Below are 19,932 nucleotides of genomic sequence, written 5' to 3'. Positions count from 1 at the left end.
GTCAAAATATTTGAGCTTTAAATCTTAAAGTGGGTCCCACCTGTTAGCGGGCCCTCTGTCAAAATATTTTAAGTTTAAAACCTTAAAATGGGCCATGCTCACTATCAAATCAACCTAGTGGGTCCCACATGTCAATGGGGCCCATTTTCAAAATATTTAAGTTTTAATCATAAAGTGGGCCACACCCACTAACAACTCAACCTAGTGGGTCTCACCTGTCAGCGGGGCCCACTTTCAAAATATTTAAGTTTAAAATCTTAGAGTGGGCCACACCCACTAACAAATCAACCTAGTGGGTCCCACCTGTCAGTGGGGTCCACTGTCAAAATATTTAAGGTGGGTGATGCCCACCACCAAATCAGTATAGTGGGTCCCACTTTTTACCGATTAACGGGACTTGCTGTTAAGATGTATAAATTTAAATACATAGGTACCCAATGGTGTATGGGTCCCATGACCTATCTACCAATTGTGGGGCCCACTCATGGGTATAACCCACTAAGAGTCCAAGATGACGGGACTGCTTATTCCTGTTGTTGAGTTTGACCCTTACAAAGTAGCTCTTTCACATAAGATCAAAATCAAAGGGTATTTCCTTCAAGGAATATAATTAAGGGGTTTCGGCAAACATAATGCATACTTATATACCCTGAATAGGGAAACCCTAATTCTACTCAAGTTCTTTTTTTTTTTTATGAATTATGATCAAAACAAACAGTCCAAGAAGTACATATTTATCAAAAAAAAAGTGGTTGAGAAGAACAGAATGTTTTCCCCATCAGCTGACTGATTCACTATTTATTTATTTATTTATTTTGCTCATTAACTGAAACTTTATTGCTTAAAAATAGAATTGTACAATGGTAATCGTACAACAGTACAAGAAGTACGTAATAAGTTAACATACAAAGAAATTTGGCAGCATGTCTCTCCTGGTTGGTTGGACCCCGTGCTACCTTGTCCACTATCCTTTAACATACATTCATTCCCCCGAAAGGACTAACCCCAAAATAGATTTCTGCTTTGTACTCCTTGCCTAGCAAGAGCATCAGCTAAGCAGTTGGCAGACCTCTTTACCCAACTGAGGTTAATTGTCATCTCTCTTATCAATGGTTGGATCTCTCTCAAAGTGTCCTTACATTTCCATGGTCCTTTGGTTCCATTCAACCACCCCACTACCACCTTAGAATTATCTTAATCACCAAATTGTCCTAATTTAGAGTTTTAGCCAATTTGATGCCTTGAAGGACTGCCAGAAGTTCCACTCTGTGTAGTCCCCATGCCCTATCAGCCTCGAATACAAGTGTAGGAAATGACCTTGACTATCACTAAAGGCACCCCCTATACCAGGTTATCCTGGGTGTGGAAAAAAATATCTTCGAACAGATCTCTCAGAGACAAAGGTGGACTCCATCTACATCCAAATAGTGAAAAGAGAAAAAAATCCCAAATTGCTGACACAAACTAATAGGAGATTAGTAAATGGAACGAAGATTTACTGCAAGCTTGACAAAGGAAACACAGATTGGGAGATAAGTATCATGTTGGCGTTTTCTTTTGTAAAACATTACAAGTATTGATCTTCATGTGACACACCTCCCAGCAGAATGTCCTGATTTTAGGAGGAACTGGCTCTCTCCTAATCGTGTTAACAGGCAAATCATCATGTGAAAGTGGAATAGCCCCCTGAGAGAGTACTTTGAAGAAAGATGCACAAATGAAAGAGCCTGAGCAACTCAGGGACCAAATACAAGTGTCGAGTTTTGAAAATGTTAGGTATAAAATACTCCAAAGAAGAAATCAGCTTCAAAACTTCAAGAGAATCCTCATCCTTCAACCCTCCCCTTAAAACAAGATTCCAAACCAGGCCATGATTGGACAGAGTAGCAAACAGATGAAGGCTCATTTTTAGTTAAAGATAGAGCAAAAATTATATAGTGAAATTTGTCTAAGAGGCTGCTCACCCCACCAGATGTCATTTCGAAACCTTTATTTCCTTGCAAGCAGCAATTTTTTGACAAAGGAACATAGTTAAGCAAGAAAGGATGGCTTTTCAAGGAGAGGCTATTGGAGGTTCTAGCCATTAGGTTTGCGTCCCACCCATTAGGCGTTGCTCATGGGTGCTCCTTATCACAGTGTGCCATAGTCTATCAGATTCAATCAGGAATCTCCACAACTACTTCTTAAGAAGTAAGATATTTCTTAACCCCAATTTGCTTATCCCTAATCTACCTTCACTATTTATAGATTTTAGGGTAAATTGAAAAGGACAGTTTTGCCCATGATGAAGTCGGCAGAACTTAAGCTAATATTAAAACATAAAAATAAATGAAGAGACCAAGCTACCCTTGGTCTCATGCCTCTTAACAATTATCAAGAAAAAAAGGTTATGTCCCAAGTCATGACTCAATAGTATTATTCATGTTCTTTTTGCAAAAAATACTTATTGTTCTTCATGATTTGGTGTCTATTTATGATACTGTAATGCTTTCTGCTGATAAGTGAATATTATTAGATCTAGTTTACTTCTTAACATTATGACTAAAAAAATATACTTATGGCATTTTATTGCAGGAACCGATACATGGATTTAATTAAACAGTGCCAAATGATGCATTCAAGCATTGGTACTGGTTCTCTTGCCTATGTTGTGGGGTCAAAAGTGATGGATATGAGGAGAGTGTCTAAAGAAAGTGGTAAAAGGGAAGCGGAAGCAGAGAGTAGACAAGATTTTGATGATACAACTAATGAAATAGAGACTTACTGTGATTGTAATAATAACCATATAGATACATCATACACATGCCAAGGGGACAGCTCTAGCGATTCAGCTGACATTATCAGCATTATGGGAAGCACAGATGGTGCGGCATATGACTCTTCATGTCCTATGCCTTCTTCTGGTCCTTACAATTGCTTTTCCCCAACGCCAGGGGAAGAAGTTCATGTATCAAAATACATAAATGAGTCTTATTTTGACTTTCCTCCTTTACCTGTCACAGATTTGTTTGAACAAAGTGACAGGGATAAGAAAGAATCTGAATTGCATAATGATAGACTATCTGCAGACTTGAGATGGCCTGATGAAAACATGCACAGCTTTCAAATTAGTAATAACATAGATCTAATTATGGAGTCAAATGGTTCACCATCTGATGGTGTCTCACATGCAAGGAACCCTGAAACTGAGATGGCTACATTGGATATCCACAGAGAAGAAGTCAAGGAAATAAAGTTGGAATGCAAAACTGAAGCAGTAAATGGGCTTAGAATATCTGATGTTCAGGAAACAATAATGATGAATGCAACCATTACTCAAGAAGGAAGTGTTAGTGAAGACAGAGTTTCTGAGTGGCTTTGGACTCTTCACCAGATAGGTAAACACATTCTGATGTTCTATTTTGATGTTAGAATTTTATTTATATTACAATTGAATTTCTTGATTATTTTTTTTTCTTTTGGCTTTTGCATCTCAAGCTGGAATCTTTGCTTTTTACAGTTGTTGATGTTGTAAGAACAGATAGCAATCTAGAGTTTTATGAGGATGCAAAGAACCTAGCTAGGTTGTCAGACATTCTTGCTGTTTATGCATGGGTTGATCCTGCTACTGGGTACTGCCAAGGTTACATGCTGTCCCTTTTTCATTGACTCATAATAAATATTTCCTAAGTTCTGAATTATTTCCTTTGTTAAATTCATAATAGAACTATTAATAATCAACTTTTCTCGTACCGACTTTGAAATTTGAGTTGCTATGTCTTTTGACAATCTGATTATAGGTATGAGCGATTTGCTGTCTCCTTTTGTTGTCCTCTATGAGGATAATGCAGATGCATTTTGGTGCTTTGAGATGCTTTTGAGGAGAATGGTACCTTCATACATGACAAATATCTTGATTTATTACTATTTTTTTGTCTGCTTGTCTATTATTCTCTTATACTGCTATGTTTTTATCTCTTCCAGAGGGAAAATTTTCAAACAGAAGGTCCAGCTGGAGTTATAAAGCAGTTGCAAGCATTGTGGAATATCTTGGAACTTACTGACAGGGAAATGTTTGCACATTTATCACAAATAGGAGCTGAAAGTCTTCATTTTGCTTTCCGAATGCTGTTGGTGCTTTTCCGTCGAGAGTTGTCATTCAATGAGGTTCTTTGTATGTGGGAGGTTTGTATCTCTAGCCTTTGTCACTTCAAATAGTATTATTGTGCAAATTTTATGGTCTGAACTATAAAATATCCATGAGACAGATTTTGATAGGGGAAATAATTATTTTGATTGGGCCATATGGACCTTCCTGGCTTATGTGTGCAAGGTAACAGTAATTACACCACTGGCTCTTGTGGAGTTACTATTACTAGACCCACTAGGTATATGGAGAGATTGGTACAGTGGACCTTAACATTCAGTAGATTGTAGGGTATGTAGAGTTTTACATACAGCAGAGAATTACCACATTGTTCGGATGGCAAATCATAATCAACATCCTCTTGGAATAGTGCACAACTTAAGTAGCAAAACAAGGAGATAGAAATCTCTTAGTTTTCCAGGAGATTAAACACATCCTTGTTTTTCTCTATCTCTAATTCTAACCTGAAAGGAGAGACAGGAGGAAACTTCATAGGACAACATTACAATGGATAGAGGGGGTTGTTATTTCATATTATCACTATCGGGGTGGTGCATTGGCTAAGGTCAAGACAGGAGTTAAGTTATTATAATTTGATGATCTTGTTTGGACCTGGGATGTTATGGCATGATCTACCATCAAATAGTGTTCTATGATTGGATCCCCCACCCCAAGGAGTGCCATATTCAATTTTGGTGGTTGTTCTTTGGGGAATCTGGGACCAATGGAAATGCAGGAGACATCCTACTGGCACACACTATTCCCAGCCGGATACTCAGATAGACCAGGGACAAACTGCTTCATGACCTTAGACTCTTATCTCTTGTTGGAGAAGAGCAAGTGGAGGTGGAGGGTGATTATTCAATGTTGCAGAGATGGTTTCCCTGGGTTACTATAACAGTTTCACCACATCAGAGAGACCATGGATCTAGCACCCAGGGTGAACATGTTATTCAGGTGGACTCAGTTTGTTAATGCAATTGCTGATAGTCCAGTTAGAGGAAGGGTTGAAAGATTGGAGTTGAATTGGGGGAATCTTCTTCCATTATAGTATTCTTTTGCATTTACTGATGTATATTCCGTTTTCTGGGTTGAACCCATTAGAGGGGGTGTTTCTGTATATTTCTTTCTCACTTGTGAGATGGTAAGATCAGTGATTTTAAAAGGTGTATCTGGGTTGGTACACAGACGAAGTGCATTTGAAGGCATATGCCTTGCTTAGGCCCAGTCACAGCTCCTTTGAAAAGGCATGTGCTTGGTGTGCCTAGGTGTGCACCTAGTGCACTTTGTGCCTCAGCCCAGGCGTAGGCGTTAGCTTAGAGACTTCCCCCCCTCCCCCCCTTTTGCAATTGTTCTCTCTGTTGAAAGGGCTGAACTCTTAACTAAATATGACCAAATTTGTTCCAGTTGTTGGCCAAATTAAAAAAAGAAATCAATCCGACCCGAGAACCGATTTCTCAGTATTTTGAAATTTGAATTACTGGATCGAACTTGCATTGAATCGGACCAGATTTGAAACCCTAATTTAAACTGATCATACCTGATACGGAGTCCAAAATATGCAGCTCCCAGAGTGGTAGTTTATGCTCAATATCAAACCCAAATCGACTTCCAACTGAATGGCATAGCTGTATGTGTGAAGTCGAATCAGCAACACCTTTCTTGCCAAATTGAGACCCAACTGTTTGGGCTTGACACAGTTATGTTCTCTGATGTTCTCTGATGTTTTTCTTCAATAATACAGCAGGGGAGTGATGAGAATCAGCCATCACCAAGGCTGGTTTGAACTTTGAACTAGAGTGGAGAGATTGAATGGTTCACCCCCTCCCTCTAATCCCTATTTATAGAGCTCTTTCTTAATTGGATAAGGACTTAATCCAAACCATATTTGGATTAAAATTTAATGTCTCAATTAAGATGGAGCTCCATACCCATTTTCATACCCATATAAGATCCATGCCACATGACAATTTAATTTGTCATGTGACCTCTTTAACTAGTCATAGTAGTAATGAGTGTAAGGCCCATTTTCTTTAATAGTTCACATACATAGGCATTGCATGGCTTCTTAGGCCCAATTGTTGCATGGTGTGGGACCCACAAATTGTCTCACATAAGTCCACATGGGTTTATCCCATCTCTAGATAGAGATAGGCCGAATTCATTGCCCAAGGGCAGTGAACTCTTGAGCCAAACAAATTGGGCCCAACACTTAAATATAAGTGATCCTCGGGTTCAACCATCCTATGAAACCAAAGGATAATGGACTAATGTAAGATAAATCCCATTAGGTTATCGGCCCTCTAATGGTCTCTTGCCCTTAACCTCTCAGCCATAAATAATCAAAACACTGCTTACAGGGAATGACCTCTTCCTTGGCTGCAAGATGCAGTGTCACACCCTTTGCTCAGATAGATCCTAGGATTAAAACCTTTTGCAAACCTTTTTCAAAAAATAATATATGTATAAATACATTTTGCAAATCCGATTTCAAATACTGTTGAAATCCACTACTTGCAGTTTTAGGTTTCCATTAGAGAGAGTGTAAACCCTAATCACTTTGTCTGACAAAGGGGTTAATCCTATCACTTTGATCACCCACTTAGGTAATATCCTAAATTGCTCCAACATACCTCTTGACAGTGTAGCCGGCCAGAGATAGGTGAAAGAGGAGAGAAGAGAAGAGAAGAGAAGAGAAGAGAAGAGAGGAGAAAAGAGAGGGTTTGCAATGCAACAGTACTGGCGGCGCCAGTGTTTATTTAATATATATATGGCGACAGAAAATAACAAGAGAAAAGACCCTTGTGCCCCTAAGTATAATAACAGACATAACAGAAATAAAAAACACTTTAATTTGGACAAACAGGCCCTAACAACTGCAACTAAGTTATTCTAACATTATTCCAACACTCCCCCTCAAGTTGGAGCATAGATGTCAATCATGCCCAACTTGTCACACAAATCTTTGTGCCGCACATGATGAAGACCTTTGGTGAAGATATTTGCAAGTTGCTCTTCCGAGTTGACATATGGTGTGCACACTTCTCCACTTTCAAGTTTCTCTCTGATAAAATGCTTGTCCACTTCAATGTGTTTCGTCCTATCATGCAGAACTGGATTAGCAACAATATTGATGGCTGCTTTATTGTCACAGTAGAGTGGAGTAGGATTGTTTACTGCAAAACCCAGTTCACCTAACAGATTTCTTATCCACATGATTTCCGCAACCCCATGAGCCATCGCTCTATACTCTGCTTCAGCACTGGATCTAGCCACCACACTTCGTTTTTTGCTTCTCCATGTGACAAGGTTTCCTCCTAAAAAGGCACAATAACCACTGGTGGACTTCCGGTCATTGACTGCTCCTGCCCAATCTGCATCAGTATATACTTCCACTTTTAAGTGACTATGTTTCTGGAACAACAAACCAGCTCCAGGAAACTTCTTGAGATATCTCAAGATCCTCTCTGCAGCCTCAAAGTGAGTTGTCATCGGGTTGTGCATGAATTGATTAAGGACACCCACTGCATAGGCAATATCAGGCCTAGTCATAGACAAATACAGAAGTCTCCCCACGAGTCTTTGGAACATTTTTACATCTTTCAAAAACTCTCTCTGGCTGTCTCCCAGATGGTGATTAGGTTCAATAGGTGAATCAGATGGTTTTACCCCCAACTTGCCTGTATCTTCTAGTAGATCTAGTACATACTTTCGTTGGGAAATAAAGATGCCCTTGTGAGAGCGAGCAACTTCAATTCCAAGGAAGTATCGTAAGGGGCCTAGATCCTTCACCTCAAATTTAGTGGCTAAGAATTTTTTGTCTCTGGATTTCAGCCTCCCAATCTCCTGTGATCACTATGTCATCCACATACACAATAAGAGCTGCAATTTTACCTTCACCTTTTTTTACAAACAAGGTATGATCTAACTGACATTGTTTGAATCCCATTTGTTGGACTGCTACATGGAACTTACTAAACCAAGCCCGAGGTGATTGTTTCAATCCATATAGGGACTTTTTCAACCTGCACACCTTTTGTTCACTGCCTCTGGCACAGAACCCTGGGGGTTGGGTCATGTACACCTCCTCTTCCAAGTCACCATTCAGGAAGGCATTCTTGATGTCCAATTGGTGAAGATCCCAGTCAAGATTTGCTGCCAAGGAAAGGAGAATCCGGATGGAGTTCATCTTCGTTACAGGGGCAAAAGTCTCTGCATAGTCCACTCCATATACCTGTGTGAAGCCTCTTGCTACCAGTCTAGCCTTGTACCTTTCAACAGTTCCATCAGCTTTGTGTTTCACTGTGAACACCCACTTGCACCCCACTGGTTCCTTCCCTTCAGGAAGATCTGCCAACTCCCATGTACCATTTTTATGTAAGGCATCGATTTCTTCCTTCATTGCATCTGTCCATTCAGGTTTTGACAAAGCTTCTGCCACGGTCTTAGGGATGGGAACACTATCCACAGAGGAGAGGAAGGCACAGTACGAGGGTGAAACATGCTCATAGGACACAAAGTTAGAGATAGGATGATTAGTGGTACAAGATCTAACACCCTTTCTCTTAGCAATAGGAATATTAAGATCACTGGGGACATGTGAATCAACGTTTAAAGGAGCAATGGGAGCAAGTGTACCTGGCTGATGAGACGGATCTGCCTCGGGTGAATCCGATGATGTTGGTTGCATAGTGTCCGGCTCCACGGCTCTTGAACTCTGCTGGCTCTTATGACGACGATGGAAAACCCAGAACGGAGGAGGATCGGGTAAAGGAGGTAGTTGAATCTGAGTCGTCGCCTGTTTCTCCTCAACCCTACTCACCCCCTGAGGAGAAACCGAGAAGAATGATTGACTCTCGAAGAATGAGACATCAATGGAAACATAGTACTTGCGGGCAATGGGATCATAGCAACGATACCCCTTTTGAGATGAGGGGTAACCAAGAAAAACACAAGGAATAGCCCGAGGGTCAAGTTTACCACGAGTAGGTGAGAGGTTGTGGACAAAACAACGACACCCAAAAACACGCTTCGGAATGGTGGACAGCGGGGCTGTAGGGAACAAGAGCTGATGTGGGGCCTTATACTCTGGTAGCCGAGAGGGCATGCGATTGATGATATATGTCGCACACAATACTGCATCCATCTAGAACTGTTTTCGCACATTCATATGAATCAGCAAGCCACGAGCAACTTCGAGTAGATGACAATTTTTTCGTTCAGCCACACCATTTTGTTGGGGTGTCCTGGCACAAGAGCTTCGCTGAAGTGACCCACTTGAATTAAAGAACTTCGTGAGATCACTATGGAAATATTCCTTTGCATTGTCCGACTGGAAAATATGAATTTCCGTTTGGAACTGAGTGAACACCATGCGTTGGAAATCTTTCACAATTTGTGGCACTTCATCTCGAGATCGCATAGGATAAACCCAAGTGTATCGAGAATAATCATCAATCAGCGTAACAAAATACTTATAGCCAGCCGCAGTAGGTAGAGTAACAGGGCCCCAAACATCAGAATAAACAATATGAAAGGGAAATTCAGATCTTTTATTTCTTAAAGGTAAAGAGCTTCTACAATGCTTACTCAACTGACAAGTTTGACACTATAACTGACTCACTGACAAGGACTCAAACAACTTTGGGAACATAACTTTTAACGACTCAAAAGAAAGATGACCTAAACGACTATGCCATAAATAGGCCTGACTCTCACTCGACGAACTTGTGGACTCAGTCGCCACTAGACCAACATTATTCTCCAACACGTAGAGACCATCCACCATGCTTCCTCTACCAGTCGTCTTCCTCGAGTTCAAATCCTGAAACACACATGAAGACGGAAAAAAGGTGACTGAGCAGTTCAAAGAGTGAGTAATACTATTAATGGACAACAAATTAATAGGTAATTTCGGAACATGCAGGACATTTGGAAGAGTAAGGCCAAGTGGGAGAGATATGGTGCCTCGGCCAGCTATGGTAGAAAAAGAACCATCAGCCAGTCTTACCTTATCTCTCCCAGAGAGAAGGTTATATGTCTGGAACAAATTTGACTTACTGGTCATGTGATTTGAGGCTCCGGAGTCAATAATCCAAGGTGAATCAGTAGTATGAGATGCATTACCTGATGTAGACGCAAATGAGTTAGAAGGAGTAGACCCAGAATCCACCTGGCGGAGAGTCCTACCATACAATTCCAAATGTTCACGGAAGGAATTGATAATATCTTCCTTAGGGTCAGAACCGGGATGTCTCTCCTGAGTTACAGAAGGACTAGTCTCTGTCGATGCCAGATTACCTGAGTTATACCTTCTTTGATTCTGCTGGCCTGGTTTCTTGCCCTGATCCGGTGCTGACTTCTTACCCAAATCCTGTGCCCATTTAGGTTTTCCATGGAGATCCCAACATGTATCTTTAGTGTGGCGTGTCTTCTGGCAGTGAGTGCACCAAAGCTTGCTTTTATCTTCTGTTTTTTTCTGAGTGTCACCCCTTTTAAAACCACCAACATTTGTATCTGAATTTCCCCGGACTGCTAGGGCAACTGACTCCCCTTTTACACCATTCATCACACTTCTTCTGCTTTCTTCTGACTACACCAAGGCATACACCCAAGATCTGTACCCTGATGGACTCATATGACTGATTCAGCCCTAGGAGAAAGGCAAATGCGCGCTGCTGTGATACAAGTGACTTATAGGCTTTTGCATCTTCATCACACTTCCAATTCACGTTCTGATAGTGATCAAGTTCTTTCCATATTGATGTCAAATCAGAATAGTACATCGAGAGACTCCTCTCCCCCTGCTTGCAAGTAGAAGATTCAGCTTGTAGTTGATATATCTTGGCATAGTGTCTCTGTTCTAAATAAGTGGACTTCGCTTGTTCCCATATCTCACAAGCAGTTTCAGCCCACATAAAGGTCTTCCTTACTTGTGGCAGCATTGAAACCAAGAGCCAAGACATTACCATACTGTTCTCTTGGTCCCACCTATCATGCTCAGCACTTCCATACTTCGGTTCCTTTACTCTCCCATTGATGTATCCTATTCGCCCCCTAGCAGTGATGTAGAGTTTTATCCCCCTAGACCAATCAAGGTAATTCAGACCATCAAAGGGAATGACAGCCATGGGAAAGCTCATATCCATTCCCCCACTCACTCCATTGTGGCTCCCTGAGATTTCTGAAGTAGCAGAATTCTCAGTCGACATGGTCAAGCAGTTACTCAGTCCCACACATCGGATTTAGGACCCCTCCTTACTCCACAAAGCAATGCTCCACTCAGTTCACACCCACACTAGGGTTTACCAACCAGATTGTGCACAAACCGTACCAAATTCTGGACAAAACTGAGTTAATATTCGGCAGTTTCAGACCTGCCTATCAGAATTCTAGAATGGCTAACAGCCACTAATCAGCAGGAGAGATCCTTCTTGCTTATGGTCAACTCAAACCATTGAGAAGACAGGTCAGCATTGACCTACAGGTGTCTTAACACACCAACAGGATCACACGATCCAAGACAACTAGGGTTACACAGGTTCGATAGCATTCAGCCGCCCCAGATTCATAGGGTTTTCACTCGGCCCATGATCAAGGAGAGTAAAGAGGAGAAAATTAGAGGGAGAACTGTACCAGTCATAGCTATTCTGTAGTTCAGAATCAGATTTCCTTTCTGCTAGTCTGTTCGACCTATTCTTTGGGTTGATCGATCTTCTCTTGACAGTAGGGTTGATCGGTCTGCTCTCTTTTAATCAGTATTCCTGCTCTGATACCATCTTGACAGTGTAGCCGGCCAGAGATAGGTGAAAGAGGAGAGAAGAGAAGAGAAGAGAAGAGAAGAGAGGAGAAAAGAGAGGGTTTGCAATGCAACAGTACTGGCGGTGCCAGTGTTTATTTAATATATATAGGGCGACAGAAAATAACAAGGGAAAAGACCCTTGTGCCCCTAAGTACAATAACAGACATAACATAAATAAAAAACGAAATAAAAAACACTTTAATTTGGACAAACAAGCCCTAACAACTGCAACTAAGTTATTCTAACATTATTCCAACAATACCTAGGTATTTGACCCTAGTTGAATATCATTAGTTGGCATATAAAAAGCAGCTTAGTCTAAGACCTAGTATAATATTATAATCAAGTTTTGGGTTAAGTGCAACTTTCTAGTTTTGCCCTTCTGTCTCCAAGGTCCAAGACATAACTGAAAATTGGTCTAGGTTCAATTTTTTTCACAAACACTCACTGATTGTGCTTGGGGTTTAACCCTAGTAGCTAAGACAAGATGTTCCACCGATTCAACAGCACATCAGTATCAACCTTGTCAAGACAAACTCTCAAAGTCTATCCAATGGTTGAAAACATTCTAGATTAACACAATTCTCTTAAGTGTCCAGTTTATGGAGTAATTCATAGAAACACACCAATCTGAACATAGAACAATAATGTACTTATATTATTCATACATAAAAGTTTGTGTACATCAATCTGATTGGAGCTAAGGGCATACACTGTCTAACACTCTCATTCGTTTTATATAAGATATTTTTGAAAAGATAACTACAATTAAAATTACAAAACTAATATTTTTATATACTAGTTAAGAATTTAAGACATTGGCATGGTTTTGTTTGGTTTTGCCTCAAGGGGCTTGGTATAAAGGTGGCTTGTAGAATTAAGAATGTAAAAGGTTTAACATCACATTAACTACTTGAAGTAGAGCAATTTGGAAAAACAAAAGTATTGAAAGTTTCACATGCTTGAATTGTTAAGTGCTTAAATTTGTTTTATATGTTATCTTTGATTTTATTTCTATATTTTTACTTTTACTTTGAATATGCTTTATATGTTATGTTTATGAATTTTAATTTGAGAAAATAAGCTTTTTGAAACATTTAATATCTTTTAAAATTTAAGTTTGCATTATTTTAATTAATATTTATTTTTTTGCACTTTTTTGCGTTTTTTGTTTTTTTTTTTAATTTAAATAGGTGAGTTCCTTGGCACAATAGATCCTTTGTGCTCTTAAAACACTAGGTAAGATGATTGTACAAGCTTATTTTATTTGTAAGTGGCATATTTTGATGTAATTATTGATAGAAAAAACTTTACATTGTGTTATATGATGTAAAAGAAAAATAATATAAATAAATATAAAGCTTGAGGGAGGGGGGGGACAGATTTTATAGCTGGCTCACTCCACATAAATTCAAATTTAAATTGTTCTGGTTATGGGGGGAGTTAAGCAACCACCCACGTATAAAGAATAGGGAGGTTGCTCTAACCCCCCTACCCCATAACTGACACATAGTGCAGTATCATAATCGGGTCTAGGGTTAGGTGTAACTTTCCAGTTTTGCCCACCAATCTCCAAGGTCCAGGGCAATATTGGAAATCTGGTCCAGTTCAAGGATTCAAGTAATCCTACACTGCATGTGCCTTGGGTCTCACCCTGGCGGCTGAGACAAGCCACCCCAACATTTGGCAGCACACCAATGTCAGCCTTGGTAGGACAAATCTCCCCAAACTTATCCAACAGCTGTGAACATTTAAAACTAACACGAGTCTCATTAAGTGTCCAGTTTTAGGGTATTATACAGAAGCATACCACACAACATGAATCAAACATGTACTTTATTTATTTACACTAAATATCAAAAGTACATCAAATTGGAGCTAAGGGCATACAAAACTATCTAACAATAAATACTTCTGTTTTGATGGGTCCCACCCATAATTAGGGGGACCCATTGTCATATTCGGTGGATCTTATCCACCTCAAAAGAAAGTCAAAAAAGGACTATCTATTGTTTTAAATAACATGAATCAATGGGATCCCCTTTCATCTTTATAGGTCCCACAACCAAATTAATAGTGGTCCCACCTATAATTTGGCCCACTATGGAATTTTCTTTACTTTAAAATATTTAAGTGGGTTATGCCCACTATCAAACCAACCTAGTGGTGTTAAAATATTCAATATAAAAACATTAAAGTGGGCCACACCCACTATCAAACCAATTTAACGGGTCCCACTATTAAAATATTCAATATAAAAACATTAAAGTGGGCTACACCCACTATCAAACCAACCTAACAGGTCCCACCTGTCTGTGGGGCCCACTGTTAAAATATTCAATATAAAAACATTAAAGTGGGCCACACCCACTATCAGACCAATCTAGTGGGTCCTACCTATCAATGGGGCCCACTGTCCAAATATTCAAGTTTTAAGTCTTAAAGTGGGGCGCTCCACTAACAAATCAAACTAGTGGGTCCCACTGTCAAAATATTTAAGTTTAAAACTTCAAAGTGGGCCATGCCCACTATCAAATCAAACTAGTGTGTCCCACCTGTCAGTGGAGCCCACTTTCAAAATATTTAAGTTTAAAATCTTGGGTTATGCCCACTAACAAATCAACCTAGTGGGTCCCACCTATCAGTAACTAGTGGATCTCACCTATTAGCGGGGCCCACTGTCAAAATATTTAAGTTTAAAATATTAAGGTGGGTCATGCCCACCACCAAATTAGTATAGTGAGTCCCACTTTTTACCAATTAACGGGACTCACTGTTAAGACGTATAAGTTTAAATACATAAGTACCCAATGGTGTATGGCTCTATGACCTGTCTACCAATTGTGGGGCCCGCTCATGGGTATAACCCGCTAAGAGTCCAAGCTGATGGGACTGCTTATACCTGTTATTGGGTTTAACCCTTACAAAGTAGCTCTTTCACATAAAATCAAAATCAAAGGGTATTTCCTTCAAGGAATATAATTAAGGGGTTTTCGTAGACAGTGTGTATACTTATACACCCTGAATGGGGAAACTCTAATTCTACTCAAGTTCTTTATTTTATTGTTGACAGATGTTGTACACAGGTTTAGTACCGCAAGGGGTATTTCTGTAATTTTTCCATTCTTTATGTTGTACGACCAGTATAGTATAAATAACAACTGCTTCACTCGCCTGAAGGATTATTTTGAGGCATTCAGTCCTCTCACCTCTCCTCTCTTCTCTTCTTCTCTTTCTCTCTTCCTCCTCTCTTCTCTTGTTCAACATGGTATCAGAATGGGTTTGTCCAGGCCTGAAAACAAATTAATTGAGGTCATTCTCCAATGCCGAGTAGGTTGCCTCTTCATCTCCTAGAAGTTGTATCCCTGATGTTCGACTTCAAGAAGGAAGAAGGTGTTGGCCTGACTGTTCAACTTCCTAGCGCAGAAAAGGGTTCTGGTACAAAGTCTTTTCATCTTCCAGCCTAGATGTTGTTTTCCTTGATTGCTAGGCTGTAGAGAGGCTGTCACCTGATGTACGAAGAGGATGTTCTGGTTTGCAGAGAGGCTGGCGTTTAAGAAGGTATTGTCCATCTATTGTTTGGGTGCCCTGGTATTCAACTGAGGTTGTTTTTTAGTTGTTTTTCTTGTTGCACCCTTCGATGGACTGATGGTGCCCTAAAATCCGAATGTGTTGTTCTCCTCTTGTGTGTTACTACTATTCGGCTACATTGTTGATGGACTAAAGTTTTTTTTTTTCCTCCTATTGACTATTCTTATTGTCCGGCTACATTGTTGATCTCAGTGACTATTTGGCTACCCTGAAGTTAGTGTCAGCCGATTAGGTGTGTGGTGAACTATCACCTTGTATCTTTCTTTCTACTAAGGAGTTCTTTGCTTCACATGGCTCACTTCATCGTAGCTCTTGTGCCCGCACACCACAACAAAATGGTGTGGCTGAACGGAAGAACTAACACCTCCTTGAAGTGGCTCGGGGTTTACTACTTCATATGAATGTCCCCAAACGATTTTGGTTTGAGGCTGTCCTTTGTTCTACATACCTCATTAGCCGAATGCCCTCTCGTTGGTTAGAGTACAAAGCCCCGCATCAACATCTCTTCCCCAAGGTCCCTCTTCTTTCTATCCCTCGTGTATTTGGTTGTCGGTGCTTTTTCCAAAATCTGTCTCCCACCCGTGTGAAATTGGATTCTCGTGCTATCCCATGCATATTTCTTGGTTACTCTTTCACTCAAAAGGGGTATTGTTGCTTTGATCCTGTTACTTTCTTTGAAGATGAGCCTTTTTTTACTGTTTCTCCTCAGGGGGAGTGTAGGCATGAGGAGAAACTAGTTCTACTTCCTTCTCTTCTTGATCCTTCTCCATTGGTTCAACTTCCTTCTCTTCCCGATCCTCCATCTTTCCGTGTCTTTTCTCGTCGTCGCAAAGGCCAACCAAATTCAAGAGTTGTGGAGAATCCAGAAGCTATACCTCAAGTGCCATCAAACTCCTCGGGGGAAGATCATACCCACTCAGGTAACTTGACTCCCAATGATGTTCCTGACTCCTCTGTTGCTAATGATCTTGACCTTCCTATTTCCCACAGGAAAGGTGTTACGTTGTGCACCACTAGACATCCCATTTCCAACTTTGTTTCCTATGAGAACATTTCACCCTCATTTCGTGCCTTCCTTACCTCCATTGACGATGTCCCTATTCCCAAGAATGTGGCAGAAGCTCTTTTAGTACCAGAATGGACAAATGCCATGAAGGAAGAAATTAATGCCCTTCATAAAAATGGCACGTGGGAACTTGTTGATCTTCCTAAGGGAAAGGATCCAGTTGGATGTAAATGGGTGTTCGCGGTCAAGCATGGGGCTGATGGAACCGTGGAGAGGTATAAAGCTCGTTTAGTGGCAAAGGGGTTTACTCAAGTATATGGACTTGATTATGCAGAAACTTTTGCCCCTGTTTCCAAGATGAACTCTATTAGAGTTCTTTTCTCTCTTGTTGCTAATCTGAATTGGGATCTACATCAGCTTGACATCAAGAATGCTTTCTTGAATGGTGACCTTGAAGAGGAAGTTTATATGGTTCAACCCCCTGGTTTTCTGTCTTAAGGCAATGAACAGAAAGTGTGCAAGTTAAAGAAGTCTTTATATGGGCTGAAGCAATCACCAAGAGCTTGGTTCAACAGATTCCATGTTGTGGTTCAGCAAAAGGGATACAAGTAATGTCAATCAGATCACACACTGTTTGTGAAAAGGGGAGAAGGTAAAATGGCTGCCTTAATAGTATATGTGGATGACATAATTGTTACTGGTGACTAGAATGATGAAATTCAAAGGTTGAAGGGTTTCCTTGCCACTCAGTTTGAAGTGAAGGATCTAGGACCTGCCAAATACTTCATTGGAATTGAAGTTGCTCGATCAAAAAAGGGTATCTTTATCTCCCAAAGGAAATATGTCCTAGATTTGCTTCAGGACATTGGAAAGATGGAGGTTAAGCCAACTGACTCTCCCATTGACCCCAACCATAAATTAAGTGACAACCAGGGTGAACCTCTTAAAGATGTGAAACAATTTCAGAGGCTTGTAGGGAGATTGTTATATCTCTCTAAGACCCGTCCAGACATTGCATATGTTGTTGGTGTCCTCAGTCAGTTCACGCATGCACCTAGGTCCACTCATCTTGAAGCAACAGAGAGGATACTACAATATCTTAAGAAGTTTCCTGGTGCTGGCTTGTTATTTCAAAGGCACGGGCATTTGAGAGTTGAAGTTAATATAGATGCGGGTTGGGCTGGATCTCAAAGTGACAGAAAGTCTACTAGTGGTTACTGCACCTTTGTAGGAGGGAACCTCATTACTTGGAGGAGTAAAAAGCAAACCGTGGTGGCTAGATCCAGTGCTGAAGCTGAATACCGTGTAATGGCCCACGGAGTAGCTGAAGGTATGTGGATAAAGAATCTGTTGAGTGAGTTGGGTTTCCCAGTGGACAAACCCATAACTCTATTCTGTGATAACAAAAGAGCTATAGGTATTGCTGCTAACCCGGTGCTGTATGATACAACAAAGCACATCGAAGTTGACAAGCATTTTATCAGAGAGAAAGTCATCACAGGCGAAGTATGTACTCCCTATGTCAGCTCTGAAGACCAACTGGCAGACATCTTTACAAAAGGGCTAAACTATTCCAGACATCATGATCTCTGTGACAAGTTGGGCATGATTGATATCTATGTCCCATCTTGAGGGAGAGTGTTGACAGATGTTGTTGTACACAGGTTTAGTACCGCAGGGGTATTTCTGTAATTTCCATTCTATATGTTGTACGACCAGTATTGTATAAATAACAACTGCTTCACTCGCCTGAAGGATTCTTTTGAGGCATTCAGTCCTCTCGCCTCTCATCTCTTCTCTTCTTCTCTTTCTCTCTTCCTCCTCTCTTCTTTTGTTCAACATTTGTGAATTATGATCAAAACACATTGATAGAGAGGTCACCGAGTTCCTCTTTATGGTTCTTAAATGCAACACATCTATAAAGGAATGCTTATGCCACAATGAACTATTTGATCTTCTACCCAGTTCTTGTCCCAAAACACTAAACGTGACTGCTTCTACTCTTTGAAGGAATTGCGTTCTGTGAATAGTCTCTGCTGAGGATTTCACTCCCAATTTCTCAATGAAGGATCCACCAAAGGTGATGGAAGATTGTTTTATTTTTTACCATCTGGAGTCATCCTTATCTAATTGGGTAAAACATCTTCCAATTTCTTAAGGGGAGAACACATCCTCTCGTTCTTCAAATTTTATGAGTCTTTCCTCTCAAAATAGTAGTTCACTGATGGTTCTTATGCAGAACTACTTAATATAATGTTGTTTTCATGTAACAATATTATCCTATGGAGTCCAGTCATGAGTCATCCTTCTGAAATTGAACTTACCATTTTGGGTGTGTCATTGAGGGGTATGGAAGAAGAAATGAATGCTTTTCTAATAGATGTGGAGAGGAGAGTATTAGAAGTTGGAAGTAGGTGTGTCAGTTGGGTGGGCTGGGCCAGGTTCAACCCAGGCCCAACCCTAATAATTGGTCCTAAAGCCCAAGTGCAGACTAGCCCAAGGTCAAGCCTGATATGTTCAAGCTGGGCCTTGCTCTCACACTAAAGTTTGATTCACTTGGGTTGGGCTTAGGCCCGAGCTAGGTTCAGGTTGGTCAATCAGCCCAAACTAAAATTTGACATAAGTGTATGTATGTATACATGCCTTGAAATATATGCCCACATATGTATGTGTATGTATATATAGTTAGGCCGGGCTCAGGTTGGGATAATATTGGGCTGGGCTCGGGCTACCTAAGGGCTAGGCCCGGGCTTAGCTTAAAAAATAAAAAGGCCTGAACTTTTGGGCCCAGGCCCAGTCCAAGGACCAAAAATCCATGCCCAGTCCGTGTAAAATTGAGGGTCAGGTCAATCCAGGCTTGGGTTGGGGACTTGGGGCTGCCCAAGTTTAACCCCTAAAGAGAAGGGAACGGTAGAAGAACTGAAAAGGAACTTTTCAGGCTGTCATGGGGAATTGATGAAAATGCAGGGTCAGCAGCCAGAGGTGGAAAAGAGGGAAGGAGGGGCAGGGCTACATCTTGAGGATGGGGGAGGTGTGGAGGAAAATTTTGGGTAGGAATTAATGTATTATTGTCATGAATATAGTTTTTTGGAATATTAGAGGCCTCTGAACTAAGGCAGACATCCTTTGCTTGCAAGAAATAAAAAATAGAAGAAACGGAAGCTCAAATTATTAGGAGCATCTGGGAAAAATGTTGCTATAATTGGGTGACATTGCCAACTGTTGGTACTTTAGGAGGAAAGGTCATAATATGTGGGACACAAATGTAGTAGAGATGAAAGGCAAGGAAGTAGGGCAGTTTTCCATTTCAATCTGGTTTCAGGTGTTGGAGGACGGATGGAATTCGTTCTCTCTTCCATGTATGACCCAAATGATAACAAATTAAGAGAAAATTTTTTAGCAGAGCTT

The 19,932-nt window shown here is 40.5% G+C and overlaps 1 protein-coding gene across 4 annotated transcripts in view; it reads left to right on the top strand.

Annotated features, from left to right (window-relative positions):
- The window catches only part of LOC148873379 (rab GTPase-activating protein 22-like), a 75,642-nt gene that overhangs the window by 27,943 nt on the left and 27,767 nt on the right, over positions 1-19,932 (top strand). For all 4 annotated transcript variants that reach the window (XM_088966209.1, XM_088966208.1, XM_088966207.1 and 1 more), the window contains exons 5-8: positions 2,575-3,377; positions 3,500-3,622; positions 3,780-3,868; positions 3,964-4,164. In XM_088966209.1, the coding sequence (XP_088822335.1) occupies positions 2,575-3,377; positions 3,500-3,622; positions 3,780-3,868; positions 3,964-4,164 (1,216 nt within the window). The remainder of the gene's footprint in view (positions 1-2,574; positions 3,378-3,499; positions 3,623-3,779; positions 3,869-3,963; positions 4,165-19,932) is intronic.

The sequence above is a fragment of the Nelumbo lutea genome, chromosome 1 (genome assembly GCF_056320005.1).
Source record: "Nelumbo lutea isolate HS-2025 chromosome 1, American lotus-T2T, whole genome shotgun sequence".
Taxonomy (NCBI): Eukaryota; Viridiplantae; Streptophyta; class Magnoliopsida; order Proteales; family Nelumbonaceae; genus Nelumbo; species Nelumbo lutea.
This window is presented reverse-complemented; position numbering and strand designations above follow the sequence as displayed.